A 19,040-nucleotide genomic window follows, 5' to 3' on the forward strand; every position below is an offset into this window, starting at 1 on the left:
TTCCTTCGTTAGTTGCGATGAGAAAGATCAAGTAGGGGACGGCATCTTTTTAATGAATTGGCCATCTGACCTATTCCATTCCTTAGGATCAAGGTGGCAAGCAAGAATTCAAAACAGAAAACGTACTAAAAGCAGATCTAAAATTCAAATTTTAGAGAGGTAGCTTGTGTCAGCCTGTTGCACCAAAAACAACAAAGAGTCCTGAGACATCTCCAAGGCTAATAAATTAAGCGCAATCCTACACATATTAAGACAGAAAAGAAGTCCAGCAGTTCCCAGCATGTCCCAGTCAGCATGGCTGGCTGGAGGAATGCTGGTAGATGTATGACTTTTTTTCTGCCTAAACCAGGGGCAGCCCTAGACTCTGCAGGCAACTGCCTCCCTAGGCGGGCCACAAAATCCGTGCCCCCACCCCCAAGGGTAGATCTAGGCTGAGGTTTTTAGTAAACTGGGAAACATATTGCCCCTATTTTCTGTTTAATGAAGAGGCAACCCACCCCCCACATCTTCAGAAGCAGAATCATAGAAGCACAGAATAATAGGGTTGGAAGGGGCCTACAAGGCCATCGAGTCCAACCCCCTAAATAGTATCATTTATAATAAAACACAGGGTCTGATACAAACAACAAAGGAGAGCAGCACAGCCCTGGAAGAAAGGTCCCTGGAAGAAGGGTCCCGGTTGCATCCTCCAGGTAACATGGCCAGCAAGGCCCTGCCAGGCTCAGCCCTCTGAGGGCAAAGGAAGCCATTGGGGGAGGGGGGGAGCAGCAGCAGAGGAGGAGGATATCCCTTGTTGCCTGAGGGAGGACCAGGTCCCAAAGGCAGGCAGACGGGCGGGCTGGCAGCCTGAGTTAGTCCCACCGTCCCCAGTCAGTCCCTTGCTCACACCACAGTATTTTTTTAATTTGTATTTTTCCCTAGAATTTGCTGCCCCGCTTAACTTGGCGCCCTAGGTGGCTGCCTAGTTCGCCTGTATGGATGGGTTGCCCCTGGTCTAAACATGCGTAAGATTGTGACCTTAGTGGACATAAGCTTTCATGTGCCAGAGCTTACTTGGTCAGATACAGAAAACTTATGCTACAGTAAAGTCGAAATACAGTTCTATTTGTTCTGACAATGGCATTCTAGCCTAGAAAAAGGTTGGGTGAAATGAAGCCTCCTTTATTCAAACCACAGCATTACAGAAGAGGTTCTTCCCTCAGGAAGTGTAAATGATCTCTAACATTGCTCCCAGCAATAATTTTTCAGTTCTCACTCTTGTACTCCAAATATTAGCACACAAAATATTTGGAAGCTCCCTACTCCCTTTCAACCAGCTCCCTGGTGGGAAGAGAAGAGAAGAGAAGAGAAGAGAAGAGAAGAGGGGCTGCGGTCTTGTCTCATCCTGCTGGGGTCTTGATATGATGGGGCATTCTCTTTGAACTCCTATCTTCTGCCACAGTGCGCGCGCGAGAGAGATAGCTGTTCTAGACTCCACTTTGCTAAGTGGTTCAGAACTTTCTGCATCTAGTTAATTTGCATCACCACCAAGTTGGTTCAATAAAAATGTCACGTCACATTTAACTATTCTGTGAGGCAGGTGGGAAATGAAGAGGCCCACCAACATGTCAACAAGTTTTGCAGCTACCCAGCTTTACCCATTTGTTTTAATTTCTTATATCTTTATCACACTTCTCAGCCAGATCAGCCTCCCAAAGTGGCTTGGGTTGCTGTGAAAGAGTGGGAGCAGGAGCTCTATGGATCTGTGAGATTTAAATTAGTGAATTAATTTTCTTCAAATAGATGTGCTAGCCCTGGTTTTAGCATGAACTTGTATGTGTAAATGTTAGAAAGTCTGAAAGGTACAGTGGTGGTCCTTTAGCCAAGTTTATGGCTTCTTGAAGAGGTAACCCTTGGATAGTGTTTCAGAGATGTCAGCTTGTCTGTCAGAAGCCAGTATTATGATGTCACTTACAAGGTCAGCACAGACAGTGCTTTTCTATCTAGGTCATTCTTCTATGGACTGGCACCCAAGGACAGTGTGAAGATTAGAAAGACAAAGACCAAAAGAAACTGAGAAGGGATTCAAAAGACTACAGTGAAAGAAAAAGGGGAAAATGTACCCGGCCTCTGACTATATTCTCTAGTAAGTTGGTCTGAAAGAATTATGACTAAGCTAGAATGCTGAAAGGAAATTGTATGTGTGTATGGAAATCAACCCTGACTGCTCATTGGAAGGACAGATACTGAAGCTGAAGGTCAAATATTTTGGCCACCTAATGCAAAGAGAAAAGTCACTGGAGAAGACCCTGATGCTGGGAAAGATGGAAGGCAAAAGGAGAAGGGGGCGGCAGAGGATGAGATGGCTAGATAGCATCACCGATGCAATGAATATGAACTTGAGCACGCTCCGGGAGAGAGCGGAGGACAGGAAGGCCTGGCGTGCTATGGTCCATGGGGTCACGAAGAGTCAGACATGACTGAACGACTGAACAACAGCAACAATGCATGTAAGAAATATGGATAGCTTTCTACACCAGAAATCTCCAGATAATGGAAAAGACTGTGCTTTGTGGGTTCTGGGTATCTTGAGGGAGCTCAGGTGATGGGAAATGGAGTGGTTCCCTATTAAATATATTTAACCCAACTGAACCCTTACTCAAATGCCAGAACAGAAAATCTTAGCAAGGACAATGGCACCTTCTTTGGCACATAACAGTATGAATCTATCTATCTATCTATCTATCTATCTATCTATCTTCTTTATTTTACAAACCTCTGTGAGAGCTAGACTTGGCAGAAAACCAAGCAATTGGAGAAAGACAAGGTCTATCTTTCTGGGAGCAGCCTTTTCCAACCTGGTGCTCTCCAGGTGTTCAACACCTGCTGGTGTTGAACTACAACTCCCAGCACCCCCCAGCCAGTCCTATGACAGACATATAAAAGATGTTGCTTGCCTGCTTTTTGAATTTACAGTGCTTATAGAGGCAGAGAGTGAGATGCAGCAGCAAGGGAAGAGGTACTTCCATCCTACGTGCTGTGGGTAAACAAATGACCATAGGGAGCTTTCGGGTGGAAGCTTGTGTGAATGTGGTGGTGTTGTTTATTCGGTCAGTCGCTTCTGACTCTTCATGACTTCATGGACCAGCCCACGCCAGAGCTTCCTGTCGGCTGTCGCCACCCTCAGCTCCCCCAAGGTCGAGTCCGTCACCTCCAGAATATCATCCATCCATCTTGCCCTTGGTCGGCCCCTCTTCCTTTTGCCTTCCACTTTCCCTAGCATCAGCATCTTCTCCAGGGTAACGTGTCTTCTCATGATGTGGCCAAAGTACTTCAGTTTTGCCTTTAATATCATGCCCTCAAGTGAGCAGTCTGGCTTGATTTCCTGGAGTATGGACTGGTTTGATCTTCTTGCAGTCCAAGGCACACTCACAATTTTCCTCCAGCACCACAATTCAAAAGCATCTATCTTCCTTCGCTCAGCCTTCCTTATGGTCCAGCTCTCGCAGCCATAGGTTACTATGGGGAAGACCATTGCTCTCACTGTGCGGACCTTTGTTGTCAGTGTGATGTCTCTGCTCTTCACTATTTTATCAAGTTTTGTCATTGCTCTCCTCCCGAGAAGTAAACGTCTTCTGATTTCCTGGCTGCAGTCAGCGTCTGCAGTAATCTTTGCACCTAGAAAGACAAAGTCTGTCACTGCCTCCACATTTTCTCCCTCTATTTGCCAGTTATGAATCAAGCGTGAATGTAGTAGGACAGAAGAAAAGGCGCTAAGGATGTGATCCTGTGCATATTTAAACAGAAAAAAAAGACTGCCTGGGGCATGCTGGGAGTCGTATGACTTCTGTCTGTCTAAACATGTATAGGATTGCACCATAAGCACACTTAATAAGGAGGAAGCCTCAGTGGGACTTATTTCTGACTAGCAAACATTCTCGGAAGAATTGCACTACACTGTTCCTTTCAGGTGCGCACGGCTACGTCTCAAGAACTACACTTCCCACAATGCCGTGGAAGCCCCTTAGTCTCCCCCTCCCAGCACCACTCACTGACGTGATGAGGAGCGCCATGCTCTCTTGCCCATCATGCCTTCCGAACGGGGACTCAACTTCCCGTGGGGCATTGCGCACAGAGTAGGGGTGCCGGCAGGAGGCGCGTCCCGTCAGGGCGCGAATGCCACTGGCGGCGAACAAGAACTGCCCGGCCGTGCTGGGCCTGCGGCAGAGGAGGACCCTCAGGCTGGCGAGCGGCCCCGCGCTGCCCCCCTCCGCCCCCCGCAGTCCTGGCTGGTTCTGGAGCCCGCTCGGCCTCGTTGCTTTCCTAAGCTTCGCAACCCGTTTCTACCGCTTGCGGGAGCCGCCGCACATCTGGTATGGGGATGTGGGGTGCCATGGTGACGAGGGCGGGGCTTAGTTTGGGGGAGGCAAGGCTTGTCCATGAGAGGAGTTTTCCTGGGCTAGACTAGAGCATCGGATGCAGTAAAATTTATTCTCGGTCGGTAGGTACATATTTTTTTAAGCTGCCTTGGGAGGGTTTTCTTTTGCCTCCGAGAAGTAAATAGTACATTTTTATCCCACCTTTCCTCCACATATATGAGCCTCCCCTCCATTTCTGTAATCACAACAACCTTGTGAGGTAGGTTAGCAAAGTCACTCAGTGAGCTTTATGGTTGCGTATGGATTTGAACTTTGGTCTCAGTCCTAGTCCAATGCTCTGCACACATATCTGTTGCATACAGTATATATATACACGCCCGTGCAAATCCATACTACATAGGTCTATAGAACAAAATACTAAACAGTGGGGTAAGAGAGCATGAACCCCATGAATCGTATCTTTCTAATCAAAGCTCAAGTGTATATGACTTCATAATATTTCTGAATCGCGATCATCACATTCCCAGACCTTCTTTTCTCATCTAGCTAAATTGTTCAGCTAGACAGCAGGAGAACCCCATCTGCCTAACTACATTGGTGTGCTCCTGGTTAAACCAGCAACCTCATTAAATATATAGTGGAATGAATTTAAGCCAATATGGTGCAATGGACAAGTATTGGCTTGAATGTGAGAAATTGATATTTAAGTCTCAAGTGTCAAACTCATTGGGTACGTTGAGAAAACTGCTCTATCTCAGAACTATTGGGAGGACACACAAGAATATAAAACAAAATGTGACAAAATGAAAAAGTGGTTGCTCAGTTAGGCATCTTAGGTCTATGGATATCTCTAATCTGTATCAGTGTGTTGGCATCTTATTATCTGTCCTGCTTCCCTTATGCTAGTGCTTGGATGGGGTGTTTTTTGAGGAGATATGGATATAAGTTGTGGGGTATGTGTGCACAAGTTTGTCCTAGGGAATTGTGTGTTGAGGATGGTCTTGTGTTATAAGTGGGCATTTACTTTTTGAGGCATGGTCTTACACAGGTGCAAGTTGTGACCCTGTTCTTGCTGTCATAGCATGCTAACTGTTGTGGCCACTCCTGCAAACTAGTTCATTACTGACTACTTTTAGCCCAGTCCAAACCATGTTTATTCAGAAATGTGTCCTTGTAAGTAACAACCTGATCTTACGTAGAGTTATGCATGCCTAAGAATAGGCATAGGTGCACCTAGCTGTGTGAGACTGGGCAGCTAGAAGCTGAATTCCCTAAGTTCCTTTCACTGCGGTTTGCTGGTGGTGATGGGTTTGGCTATAGTGGTGCGAAGTGGAAATGAAGCCCTGGTGCAGCACTACTCAGTTTCAATCCTCTCATGCTTGTGCATTCCTTGAGTAGATAGGAGTAGGCTGCAAAAACTATGACCCTAAATGTTAGTCTACAGCAGCCTCCCATGCATCTGTACAGATTATTTTTTTGTATTTAGGAATGATGGATGTCTATATAGTCTCAGTTCATTAATCTTTTAAAAAACAGTCACATTTTTCTTCTTATAAACATGGTGCCAGCTTCATAAACACAGCTAAGGTGAGTTTATAGGTTTTAAACATGCTTCAGTTTGCAGCCCACTTTCAAGGAAGTATAACTGAAAACTATACAATAAAAGTATGTAAATATGTTTAAAAATGGCGACCTGGATTATTAAAGGACCATACAGATCATATATCCTTTATTGCTGTCTAAGAGAAGTCTCTAGCCAGTCTCTGTCCAGTAGGTGTGGTGTTATATTTATGGAAAGAGATCCCATTAAATAAAGAAGGTTTCTGCTTTGCAGCCTTGAACTATATGCAGATCTGTTTAGAATTCATCAAACTGAGAAACTGGAAATGGCAAAGATTGAGGCTAAAGAGTAGTTAAGTGACACTTTTTTTCCTTTTTATAGTTGGGATGAAACACATTTTGGAAAGATGGGAAGCTATTACATTAACCGGACCTTTTTCTTTGATGTCCATCCACCTCTGGGGAAGGTAAACAGCTTACACAGCTTATCAATGCTTACACATTTGGGGATCCAATAAAGTCGCTTGACTGCAAAACACTTTCATCCTAGTATAATTCCACCTCCAGTAAGCATTATGAATACTTCCATGGAAATACCTTTGAAGTTACTGTTGGTGTATAACTATCTTTCTAAATGCAAATTCAGGTCATCTAGGACTGTAGGCCAGCTGCTGCTTTCAGTCTTAGCTTGAATATAAGAACCACTTTGCTGGTTCAGAGAAAAGATCCTTCTGGGCAAGCAGTCTTCTTACTGTGGTTGGCCAGATGCCCATGAGGAGCTATAAGGAGGGCATGATCGTGATAACTGTCTCTCATTACTTTTCTCTAGCATCTGATAATGAAAGGTATATTGCTTCTAAACATGGAGGTTTCATTTTTGGCAGTCATGGCCAATAGCCACTATTAGATGCATGCTCTATTAATGTATCGCATACCTTTATAAAGCCATCTATTATCTGTGTTGCCAAAGTTTAGCTTTGAATTAAAGCATAGCCTACAGGTGATTTGGCCCTAATTAGGCAAGAAAAGCTTACTAGTGTGAGTAATAAATGAGTGGCTTCTATATATGCCCCAGTTGCAGCCCCTCTTGGTCAAAGATAGCGTGACCACAGTTATCCATGTCCCAGGAACAGTTTGTTTAGACTACTGCAATGTGTTATACTTGAGGCTGCCTTTGAAGACTGTTTTGAAACTGCAGTTGGCTCAAAATATTCTGTTTAGATTGCTGACTAGTGATGGAAGAAGGGATCATATCTTGCAAGCTTTAAAACAGCTATACTGACTCCTATTCCATTTCCAAGCACAATTCAAAGTGCTGTTTTAATTTTTAAAGCTTTGTGGCTTGGGACCTGGATACTTAAAGGACCACCCTTTTCTGGATACACCTGCCCAAACATTAACATGTCCACAGAGACTCCTCTCTGGGTCCCCCTAACATCAGAGAGAACATCAGAGATCTTTTTGTCTTTGGATCTCTGTCCCAAGAGAGGCTGGCCTGGTGCTATTTTCTTTTTAGCACCAAGTGGAGGGTGTTTTATTTGCTCAGATCTACTGGATTATTTGTTTGAATGCTGGAATTTTTATCGGCTCTTCTATTTGTATTATTGTTAGACATGGAACAAAATGGAGTTCCATTATTCAAAATGGAGGTGCTAAAAGATGTGAGCAACTCTGCTTGAATGAGAGCAGCTCCAATTCAAGGTTGGCACAGCCTCCCTTTGAGCTTGCCTAGATTCAAATCTGCCTCCACAAATATTTGCAGCTGGGTCTTCTCCTGGGCTGCATGGAGCTGAAGAACAGCAGTATAACAAGTATATTAAATAAATGGATTAATGAATAAATGCCCAGATGATTGGTGTGTGTGTGTGTGTGTGTGTGTGCGTGCGCACATACTCACATACATACACACACGTTCAAACAACAAACTATCAATTCTAAAGATAAATGATGTCTCTTTCTACAGCACTGATTTGATCTGCTAAACTTCTGCATCTTCTTCTGCTTGTCTAAGGTCGTTCTTCTTCCCTCCCTAGATGTTGATAGGACTTGCTGGCTACCTGAGTGGCTACAATGGTACATTTCCTTTCCAGAAGCCGGGGGACAAATATGAACAACATAACTACGTAGGCATGAGAGGGGTAAGATTGTATGGACCTCCCTAAACAACCAAAGCCCATCTCTGGAGAAGATGTAGGGCTTTCCCTTTCCTCTTTGCTTCCAATAAATATTGGATTGAATCCAAAATTTGCCTCCCGTGGACAGAAAGGCGCCTTTGATATGTGGAAGGCTTCTGATCCTGCTGGCAGAATGGGGAAAGAGTCAATTTTTATTGATTCCCCTCTTCTCTTGCAGCCCCCTATGCCCCCTGAAAATATGCTGTGGAGCGTTGGGGGACCCTCGGAGCAGTGGGGGCACTTGGCAAAAATCACCTCTCCCCTCACCCACCCCCGTTCCACCAGCAAATACATTCTTAGTAGAACTTTAGCTTTTAAGAATGGGCTTTGATTATTTACTCTAAGCCCATTTCATTTCTAAAGGTGTACTTATATAGTTTTTATGGTTGTTAAAATGAAATCTACTTTCTAGCCAAAATTTAAGAGAGAGTTAAAAATTGGTAGGAATGAGTGGGGAAAAGGGATGAAAAGGCTATTTGGAATGTCCTGCAGTTGTCCTATGGCAGATGAAAACTATAACTTCAGTTAGCCCTGCAATGCAGAGGGAACCGGTCTCCCTATGGCAGCACTCCAGTCTCTGTCAGCACCTGCTAATTTCAGTGTACAGCTGTGTCTTCCCTGTGCCCTCAATGATATTGCCACTAGCAGTTTTGACCTGTACGCCTTGGGACACTTGTATGTTAGCAGTGCTATGGTGGGGTGAAGAAAGTTAGAGTTGACAAATGGAATTCATTGTCAGAAGGTGGGCATACGTGAGGTAAAGGAAAGAAAGGGAGAAGAAGAATCCAGCAACAGTATGTGATGAAGTGTGACAGAACCTGGAGTCATAGTGGGTGTGGGAGCAAATTGCCCTTGGTGAGGGTGTTGAGAATAAGGGGAAAGGATATAGGTGGGAGCCTATTCATATCTAGTGTAGCCAGTGTGGTGTAGTGGCTAGAGTGCTAGACTGGGAGTTGGGAGATCTGTGTTCTAGTCCCCACTTGGCCATGGAAGCTCACTGGGTGACTTTGGGCCAGTCACAGACTCTCAGCCCACCCTACCTCACAGGGTTGTTTTTGTGAGGATAAAATGGAGAGGAGGAGGATTATGTATGCAGCCTTGGGTTCCTTAAGGGGAAAAAGGGTGGGGTATAAATGTAACAAATAAATAATAAATATCGGATAATATGGATTGAGCTGTGGACAGTTATATCATCTCCTTGCTTTATGGGCTAATGGAAGCTGTTAGGTTAGCAGAAAATTCTTTGGGTGGGAATGAGGATGGATGGTGGGGGGATGAATCAGATTTGTGACTTTGTCAGTTTTACCTCTTTTGAAAGTGGCTATACAGCAGCCTTCTCCAACCTGGTGCCCCCAGGTGTGTTGGACTACAACTCCCAGCATCCCCCAGTCAGCATGGTTGGCTGGGACATGCTGGGAGTTGTAGTCTGGATGGTACCAAGTTGGGGAAGGCTACTATATCATGAGGGTGGCTGTCACTTTTTCACCCTTTGCTTGAGAATACTCAGTGGACTGGCTTGTGCATTACATGGTTAGTTTTGTGTGCTTTTATGGCTGTGTAACAGAAAAGCATAAGAAGATTGCAAAGGGCATATGTGTCATTGCCACCTTGTGAAGAGTTGTTTCTCCTCTCTCTGTTCAGTTCTGTGCATTCCTTGGTTCATTCCTGATCCCTTTCTCCTACCTCACGGTGCTGGAACTGTCCAAATCGTTGCCTGCAGCAATGCTCACAGCTGCCATTCTGATTTTTGGTAAGTATCTTCATGTGGCAAAGAGTGTTTTCCCAGCTTTCCCTGTAGGGTAATAAAGATCACTAAGGGAATCGGGCTTTAGGATAAGTTAGTTGGTTATGGTCTTTTCTATCCTAGAAGATCCTGTGTGTTTTGGTCTTGAATCTTTAGCAGTGTTCAGATCCTTGCTCAGACATGGACTTGTGAGGAGTACTTGATCAAGCCTGATTACTTCAGTTTTCTTTTTTGAGAATAGGCATCGTAATAAACTCAGAGGGTTTTCATGAGGGGAGGGCCTTTCCAGTCCTGGCACTCCAATTGTGGAATGCCCTCCACAGAGAAGCTTGCCCTTGTGGTCTTTTCCCTGGCAGGGAGAAAATACCTTTTTATTTTCCCAGGCTTTTCAGTTTTAAAACATGTGTTAGTGTTAACAGAGTATTCAAAAAATATATTTCAGCTAAATGTTTTTGCTTCCACCCTCATCAGTAGCTGTGCTGCGTTTTTAACAGCACAGCTACTGAGGGTGGAAGCCAAAATGTTTAGCTTAAATGTGTTGTTTGAATACTCTGTTGTTAGTCTTTCTATCTTTCTTATATATTTTACTTTAAGACTGACTTCATCCACAGTGGATCCAGAGCCTCCTTGCTGCTTTGCTGTTGTGCTGCTTTACACTAACCTCTTTCTCTTTCTCTCTCTCTCCACTCTGTACAGTGCCTGGATGATGTATTGTTAGTGGGTGGTATCGAAATGCTGTTAAATAAATTGTATGTGATTAGGCCACTTCAGAGAGTGCTGAAAGCATGTAAAAGAAGAAAAAAAATGTGTGTAAAAAAATAAAGCTGCTTTTTCTAACGTATAAACGACCTACCTAGGAACCAAAGGTTGTTTCAAGAGCGAGAAGTTCTATTTTTGTTTGTCATTCTACATCTTACTGGCAAGGGAACAAATCATTTTTTAAGAAAACAATCTACCTCTTTTTAAGCAGAGGCTTTCTGAATTATCTGGAAAGCAAAGATGGCAGGACAAAAGATGAGCAAGGAGCATGTCACAGAGATGAGAGTTTTAGATGTAGAAAGGGAGGGGAAGAACTTGGGTAAGTTGGGAATGACCTAGATTTGAGGGGAGGAGCCAAGGATCCCAGGTTGCATGTCTGCGAGGTATCTCTGGTGAATAGTATCTCTGACAATGAAAGAAAAGTGTATGTGAGGGGGAACAGTTTGGGTAGAACAAGTGAGAGCACCAGAGTTGCTGCCTCGTAAGTTTAAATTTCAGAGGGGAACCCATGAAGAAATGCTGACCTTTGTAGAAATGTAGTGTATTTGAAAGGCAAAAACAATCTTTGAAATTGCACAGGGTGTAGATGGGACTTCAGTTAGTACTGAAATGCAAGTACCTGTGGCATATTATACAGCAATGCTCATAGGCAACCATCACCCCCAAGAAGCTATTGGTGGAATTTGGGTGGGGACTGATTTGGGCAACAACTGAAGCTTCCATGTGGGAATCAAGTTTGAACAATGATTTGTCCAGGTTGTTTGAGTTTATATGATGATTCATACTTTGCTCTTTAGACTCACAGTGGACTCTAAACAAGGGTTGGGCAATTTGTTGCCCTCCAGTTGTTTTGGCCTACAGCTCCCATCATCTCTCACAATTGGCTCTGCTGGCAAGGGCTGATGACAGTTGTAAAGAATTTGGCCTTTAAAACCAGTCTTCAAAAAACTCCTTAATATTTTTTTCCTTGTGGGTTGAATCATTTTGATGTGCTCTTATTTCCAGGATTCAGTATGCTTAACTAAGTGTTGAAAGAACTACTTGGCGGTTTTTGGAACAAAAACTGATACAGCCTTGTCTTATTTTTCAGACACAGGGTTTATTACTCTCTCTCAATACATTCTACTTGACCCCATTCTGATGTTCTTTCTCATGGGAGCTGTACTCAGTATGGTCAAGTATAATTCCTGTGCGAACAGGTAAGATGGCAGCAGTTGATGGTCACATGATTTGGACATGTGGCTCTTCACTCCTGTGTTGGAAGATTAATCTTATTTTTATTTGTTTATAGCCAACATGGCTTCAAGAAGCCCTCAGGGCAGCTTACAATACATCATAAAGCAGCTAAAATAACAAAAAAATCCGTAATAAAAACTTAACAACCCAAAGCGCATAATATATGGCATGTAAAACAGCAGCTAAAAAGGCGAACATACCGGATGATAGAACACATAAGATCTCCCAGCATTGTTTAATTGCACAATACTTTAATTGTAAGAAAAGCCCTGCTGTCTCAGACCTTAGGCTTATCAAGTCCAGCATTCTGTTCCCACAGTGTCCAAGCAGATGACCATGGGAAGCCCACAAGCAGGACGTGAGTGCAACAGCAGTCTCCCAGTCCAAAGTGCAGAGATTAGCAGCTCAACACTAGATGAAATAATCCTGAAACCATTTTAGATGTAGAGGAGCATTCTCTTGCCTTCTTTACATTTGGAGAGAAATCTCTGCTTCCCGGACAAGCATATTCCTTGTTACTTCCTTAGTGATTATCCAAGCCTCTCCATAGTGTGATGAAGCTTAGATATTCTCATCAAATCAACTTGCTTTTCATATTCTAGAGAGGTCTCATGCTCCTCAAGGAGCGAAGTCCACCTTCTAGAACAGCCTTCCCCAAACTCAGTCCTTCTAGATGTTTTGGACTACAGCTCCCATCATCCCTGACAATAGGCCCTGCTGCCTGGAACTGATGGGAGTTAGAGTCCAAAAGATCTGTAGAGACCCTGGGTTGGGAAAGGCTGTTCTAGAACCTAGCTTTATTCCTTTTGAGCAATTCATACATTCATCCTTTGTTGTATGTTGATGATAGTTCTTCCTCTGTAGTTCCTAAAGGATCATTAATATATAGCCCATTACCCAGAGTGCTTTGTTTCTTTGTCAGAGAAGCTTTAGGTATAGAGCAGGGGTCTCCAACCTTTTTGGGTTGGTGGGCACATTTGAAATTTTGACAGTGTTGTGGGTGGTTTCATAAAATGTCTGCCATGGGCATGGGGCTTGCCCATTTATAAATTGGCTGCCATGGTGGGCATGGCCGTTGAGAAAACACTAATTGCCCAGGAGGCAAACTGGTGAGACTAAAAGAGAAAACCTAGAACCTAAGTTCAAGGGAGGGGGTGTTCTAGGCTCTAAAACACAAAACCACTCTTTTGAACCCAAACAAAGATGGTGCTAGAGGGCAGCCTTTTGCTTTGCAGCATGCCAGCCTCCCAGTTAAAAATGATTATTTTAAAAAAAATCCTAAGAAACAAAATAAAAATGGGGGGGGGGGGCAGGGCGCCTAGCACTCACCAAGAGGTATCCATAGGCACATTGTTGCCCACAGGCACCACATTGGAATCCCCAGGTATATGGTATATTCTGCTTTAGGTTTAATCTATAGAGCTCCTTTCAAAAATTTATGGTTTCCACAAAAATATGTTTTTCAGGTCCTTTTCTGCCCCCTGGTGGTTCTGGCTGTGTTTGACTGGGATAAATCTTGCTGGTGCAATGGGGGTGAAATTTGTTGGCCTTTTTGTAGTCCTCCTAGTTGGACTGAACACTATCTGTGATCTTTGGGAACTGCTGGGAGACCTGAGTCTCTCACTGGTGAGTGTCTATAATTTTGATTAGCTTTTTGTGTTTGTGGGAAGAAAAAGTCACGAAAGCATTGTACCTGCTCCAGCCAATGGTTCTCAAATAATGATCATGGCCATATGGTCTTCTTAACATGTATTTGAGAGCTGCCTGTGAAACGATCTGCATTCCATTGTAAAGGGACGCTAAAGATAATTCAAAGTGACTGTTGCCCCATGAGTCAGTTTAATTTCACCTTAGACTCTACTGTTCCTTCTAGTATTGCCATCGAGCAGCTAGAAATTAAGCATACACTGTAGAGTTCTGTAAATAGGTTTTGTATGAGCAAATGCTGCTGGTTAGAGGCCTTTGATTTGCTGTATCTAATGCTCTGTGATGTGGGGAAGGCTGCAGTTGTGTTGACCTTCAGTGAAGCGATACAGGTCATAGGCTACAAATTGGATTTTGGTGTACAGTGCATCATTGCAGGTTACTGGCTTAGAGCTGTGTCTGATGGGTTTTGCAGCCTCTGCAGGTTGAGCTACTTTTCTGAAGAAAATTGCAATTTATTTTTTTCACAAAGAAGATTTTTTTTCCCCAAACTTCAAATAATTTGTCATGGTAGCTGTTGATTTTTAGAAGGGGCTAAAATTATTTGTAGCCAGTATTTAGGTGGCATCAAATATAATACATGCTGACCTTGGCAATAAATGTTATTGAATTTGTACCTCATTAACAGCAAGGAAAGGGGCTTTGTAGTCAGCCACAATGCTGTTCATTGAAGACTTTCTTAAAGGTGCTATCATTCTTCTGTGGTTGACTTCTCAGACTGTTTGAAGTTTCAAAATCCAATTTATTCTCCCTACTGTTTCTGTTCCTTTTATATTTGATAAACATGGCTTTCTTCTCTCTGCAGTGAGATTTATTTTTCCTGATTAAAATAAGTGTAGTGCAAAGATGTGGTGCTACAGCTTCTGAAAAGAGCTGCTTCTAATGTCAAAGTCAGTTAATTGCATTTGAAATAGGACAAATCCATCTTCCTTAAGCCTCCTGTCTACAGATGGCTACAAAGCAATTTCAGTTGTACCATTGCCAGCAAATCTACTTGAGTCTTACAATATGCAAGGAAATGTGCTAACTCCTGAAGAGGAATTGTTGGAATAACTAACTGGTTGCCAACCCTTCATCAATCATATATGGTTGGATAACTCCAGGAAGAAAGGTTTACATTGACAATAACAATACAGTTTTGCAGAGTCAAAGAATGAATGGGAAACAGGGGGCTAGGGCTGCACTCCATACACAGTCACTTGACAGTAATCCCCACTGAACACAATGGAGCTTACTTCGAAGTTAATGTACATAGAACTGGATTCCGTGTGTTTCCATCGTATAATACAGAGGTGACTTTGCAAGCTGCTGGTAATGTTGTAGTCTTTGGAGTTTTGAAGAAGTCCAGAGCTGCATTTCCTGAAGCTTTTAGGTGAGCAAAAACTTGATGAGCCTGTTTTGGTTTTTCTCTACAGCTTGTCTTACATCTGTCCTAAACAGAATTACTTGGAAATATGGTCTATTAGTTTCAGTGGAACTTACTTTCAAGTAAGTGTGCTCTAGCCTTGCAGCCTCAGAAGTAAGTTCACTGTGTTCAATGAGGCTTACTCCCAGGAAAATGCACAGAGGATTGAGCCTGACAGCACTATCTTATGAAAGTTTACTTGGATGTAATACTGCAACCCTATACATATCTACTAAGAAGTAAGACATATAGCCTTCAATGGGACTTTTCCCAGGTAACTATGCATAGGATTGCAGCCTAATTCCCTGTCTTCAATGGAGCTTACTCCCTAGTAGGTGTATTTAGGATTGCAGCCTGAAAGAATTAAAATCCTTGACATTGGATTGATGAGGACTGCACTAAACCTTAAGATAGCTATCATGAACATGATTTTGGGGAGACTTGGTCACTGAATCCAGTTTCCAAAAAGGTTTTCTGTTATCTTCTCATCAAATAGTTTTTGAGATGTTATATGGCTTTTATTATTGTATTCTGGTCAGATTTATTGTGAGCTGCTTGAAGTATGGTTTACCATGGAAAGACAGCAAATTAATAAACTAATGATGATAATACAGGAACAGTTTGTTTTGTTTTTTGCTTAAATACGTAAGCATCTACACTTGTGACTTACTTGGTTGTGTGTGCTCTGGGGGTGTGTATACAGAATTTGCCCTGATAAAAATCCTCCATAGAAGTTGCTGCAACTGTTCTGAATTGTTTGCTGCAGGTCACTCTAGGGAAGCACTTCCTGGCTCGTGTACTCTGCCTCATCATGCTGCCACTTGCCCTCTACACGGCTATGTTTGCTGTTCATTTTGCAGTGTTAAATAGAAGGTATCTCTTCCCTCTCAAAAAGGAAATATGCATTTGAGAAACTCTTGTACCTCACTTGTTGTTAAGATTACGATATTGGCTTAGTTCAAACGTCATACCAAGCCATGGTTCAGGAAGCTTTTAATTTAAGTGTAATGTTTGAGTTGACTAACCATGATTAGCAATGGGCCAGTGAACCAGAATTGCCAACCAGGGTTTGAAGAAGCTGCAACTTGTGGTTACTGCTAACTATGGTTTGGTACAATGTCTCAACTGCGGAATCATAATTATAGCTGTTGCTTTGGCTCTGGAAAATGAAAGAAGACAAGCAGCTCTAAACTATGGTATGGTTTTGTATGATGTCTGAACTGAGCCATAGTTCTAATAGTTAGCTTTTTTTAGGCAAATCATTGTAATATCTGGTTTAGGGACATCTATTTCTAGATGCCATTCCCAGCTCTGTATAGGTAGGTGGCAATATCAACTCATATATTGGATACTCATCATCCCTGTCAATTTTTTGTCTTCACACATGATAGTTGTCTCTTCATTGATCAAAGGTATTTGATTAGCCGTGAAACCTATAGTAAATGTCAGGCATGATTATGTCATGACTTTGTTTTGGACATTTGCCCATCTGCTGTGGTAAATTGTCTTTTCCTAAGAAATTATGGAAACAAAAATAACATTTGGTTAGTTTATGAAATTATATACCACACTTTTCAAATAAGATTCAAAGTGGTGTTATTAGCCAAGGTACTTGACTGGTTTTGAGATTTATCATGTCAGTTTCACATGACTGACCTCCAAAAATGTTAAGAACTACCAGAAATCTACAGTATTCTTATTTACTGCCTAGATCTGTCTCATATGTGAAACCAATTAACTCCAGTAGTGAAATAAAGTGACTTCTTCTGTTTTGCAGTAGGGTTCTAATTCTGCAAAAGTCAGAATGCAAGCTTGAGGTGCACACATAAATATATTTGTACGGAATATTCAAGCAAAGGTTGGAGTATGTCTTATTGAAAATCAGGCTTTTACCAGGACTGTTCACTTATATTGTAGATGGGCACAACTGATCACCTAGTTTATAAATCCAAAGGCTGCTAAAAGTTGCATGTGTGTCAGCCAAACAATCCAGCTCCTTCTGGGCATCTCAGTAAATTGAGAACATCATTCCTGTGTGTTTACACGCCAGTGTTTTTATGTTCCCTTCTTATTAAATTGTGTGCCTAAAACCCTGTCCATTTGTCTCCATACAGACATAATTTGCATATACTTTGTTCTTTTTCAGTGGGCCTGGCGATGGCTTTTTCAGTTCTGGATTTCAGTCCCGGCTGATTGGGAACAACCTTCATAATGTATCTGTTCCAGAGTGTGAGTATCTAGATCCTTGAGGGAACAGCTCTAGTGAGCTCCATCAAGAGAACCCTGTATCTAATCAAACAAAACTCTCCTTTGTATTAAAGAACATATGAGGGAGTGAAAGCTGAAAGAACAGAAAGCTTTTGTCATATGTTTTTTGGCTCTTTAATGTGTTCGGAAATTATTTCTAAAAATGTTGATCTTTGTCACTGGTGGGTTGGCAGTGGGCAGTGCAGAACTGAGCATAAGTATAATGGAACCATATATTATGCTTTTATATATAGTTTTATATAAAATAGAAAATTAAGTAAGGTCTGCAGCCTGGGGGTCATTTTGGACTCCCAGCTGTCCATGGAGGCTCAGGTGTCCGCTGTGAGCCGGACAGCACGGCTGCACCCCTTCCTTCCCGACCATCTGCTCCCATTGGTAGTAGATGCCCTGGTCTCCTCTCGTTTAGACTACTGTAATGCGCTCTACGTGGGGTTACCCTTGAAGATGGTTTGGAAGCTGCAGCTGGTACAGAACGCGGCTGCTCACCTGATTAAAGGCAGCCGCCGGCAAGATCACATCACTCCAGTGCTGAAGGAGTTGCATTGGTTACCAGTTGTTTTCCGGGCCAAATTCAGGGTGTTGGTTTTGACCTTTAAAACCCTATAAGGTTCCGGCCCAGCCTATCTTAAGGAGCACCTCCAGCAACACCAGACAGGCCGCTTAACAAGATCAGCCTCGGATGGCCTTCTCTCTGTCCCATCAGCCAGGACAGCTAGGCTGGTGGGGACAAGGGAGAGGGCCTTTTCTGTGGTGGCCCCCACTCTGTGGAACTCCCTCCCTAAGGAACTCCGTCATGCCCCCTCTTTAATGAGCTTCCGCCGTGCATTAAAAACGTGGTTGTTCGGGCAGGCATTTGGGGTGGGTTAGGGTATTTTAGAAAATGTTTTTATTGTAGAATTTTATTGTTTTAAACTGTTTTATTATATGTTGTACATCGCCCAGAGTGGCTGGGTGACCAGCCAGATGGGCGGTTAATAAATTTAATAAATAAATAAATAAATAGGTAAGTTTTAATTACACATTTCTAATATTGGATTAAAATTAGTTCCGTCCTAAGCACCATCCTGAAGAACATCTTAAACTACTAAACTAGCAGGCTGGGGCTGAAAACATTCAATGTGTTACCATTAATCAGTAGTATCAAACTACTGGCCTCCCAACTTGTGCTTCAATATAGTAGGGAGAGACTTTGATAGAGGGCTTCTTCTCATGAGGTTGTTACTAACAGATGTTACCTGAACCCTCTTCATTGAAATATGCTGAAATTGTGCTTGGTTGTTTAACTTGAGGCAGCTTGGAGCTCTCTTTTTGCAGCACCGTTAGCAGAGTGCTGGGGAAATTGGGATCCCTGCTGTACCTGGGTGGCAAAGATGGGAGTGCAGAGAGGCAGTGATGCTTGGAGGCATAGCATGTTGTCACTGCACCTCCTCCACTTCAGTCTATGAGCTGAGGATGTGCAGTCAGAGTGTTTCTTCTGTAGTTATTTGATTCTTTCTCACAGCAGGAAGGAAAAACAAAATATCTTAAATGAATAAGAAACATGTGATTTGAAATCTGCAGAAATCAGTAGGAATATTCGGGGGCAGGTGCAGTGTGTCGGTTTCTGGTATTTTTCCAAGAAAAGCTGGCCCTGTCTCTTAAAACACATGGTATTATTTCACTTAATAAATAAAGAGGCATATATTTGAAAAATGCTCTTACCACCCTAGACCTAAAGGACTGGGTAGACAGGCCCAGTTTTGCATAGATTGGAGTAGCCCTTAGTTTGATACAGTGAAGCCTTCAAGTAAACTTATGTAGCTGTCAGAGGAAGACACTGTTCCTGCTCCATA

General features: G+C 42.8%; 1 protein-coding gene across 5 annotated transcripts in view; it reads left to right on the forward strand.

Annotated features, from left to right (window-relative positions):
• The first annotated feature begins 4,085 nt into the window (after positions 1-4,085).
• POMT2 (protein O-mannosyltransferase 2) overlaps positions 4,086-19,040 on the forward strand; it is a 39,823-nt gene continuing 24,868 nt past the window's right edge. For 3 of the 5 annotated variants that reach the window (XM_084841706.1, XM_084841721.1, XM_084841713.1), the window contains exons 1-8: positions 4,086-4,352; positions 6,301-6,385; positions 7,952-8,056; positions 9,734-9,842; positions 11,686-11,794; positions 13,298-13,457; positions 15,707-15,813; positions 17,087-17,169. In XM_084841706.1, the coding sequence (XP_084697832.1) occupies positions 4,156-4,352; positions 6,301-6,385; positions 7,952-8,056; positions 9,734-9,842; positions 11,686-11,794; positions 13,298-13,457; positions 15,707-15,813; positions 17,087-17,169 (955 nt within the window). In that variant the 5' untranslated portion in view covers positions 4,086-4,155. Of the gene's footprint in view, positions 4,353-6,300; positions 6,386-7,881; positions 8,057-9,733; positions 9,843-11,685; positions 11,795-13,297; positions 13,458-15,706; positions 15,814-17,086; positions 17,170-19,040 lie in introns of those variants that run through there. The other 2 variants (XM_084841737.1, XM_084841729.1) reach the window with 2 other exon arrangements.

Source organism: Heloderma suspectum, chromosome 1, assembly GCF_057233095.1.
Source record: "Heloderma suspectum isolate Gila_16-S chromosome 1, 16-S_ref, whole genome shotgun sequence".
In the NCBI taxonomy this organism is placed as follows: domain Eukaryota; kingdom Metazoa; phylum Chordata; class Lepidosauria; order Squamata; family Helodermatidae; genus Heloderma; species Heloderma suspectum.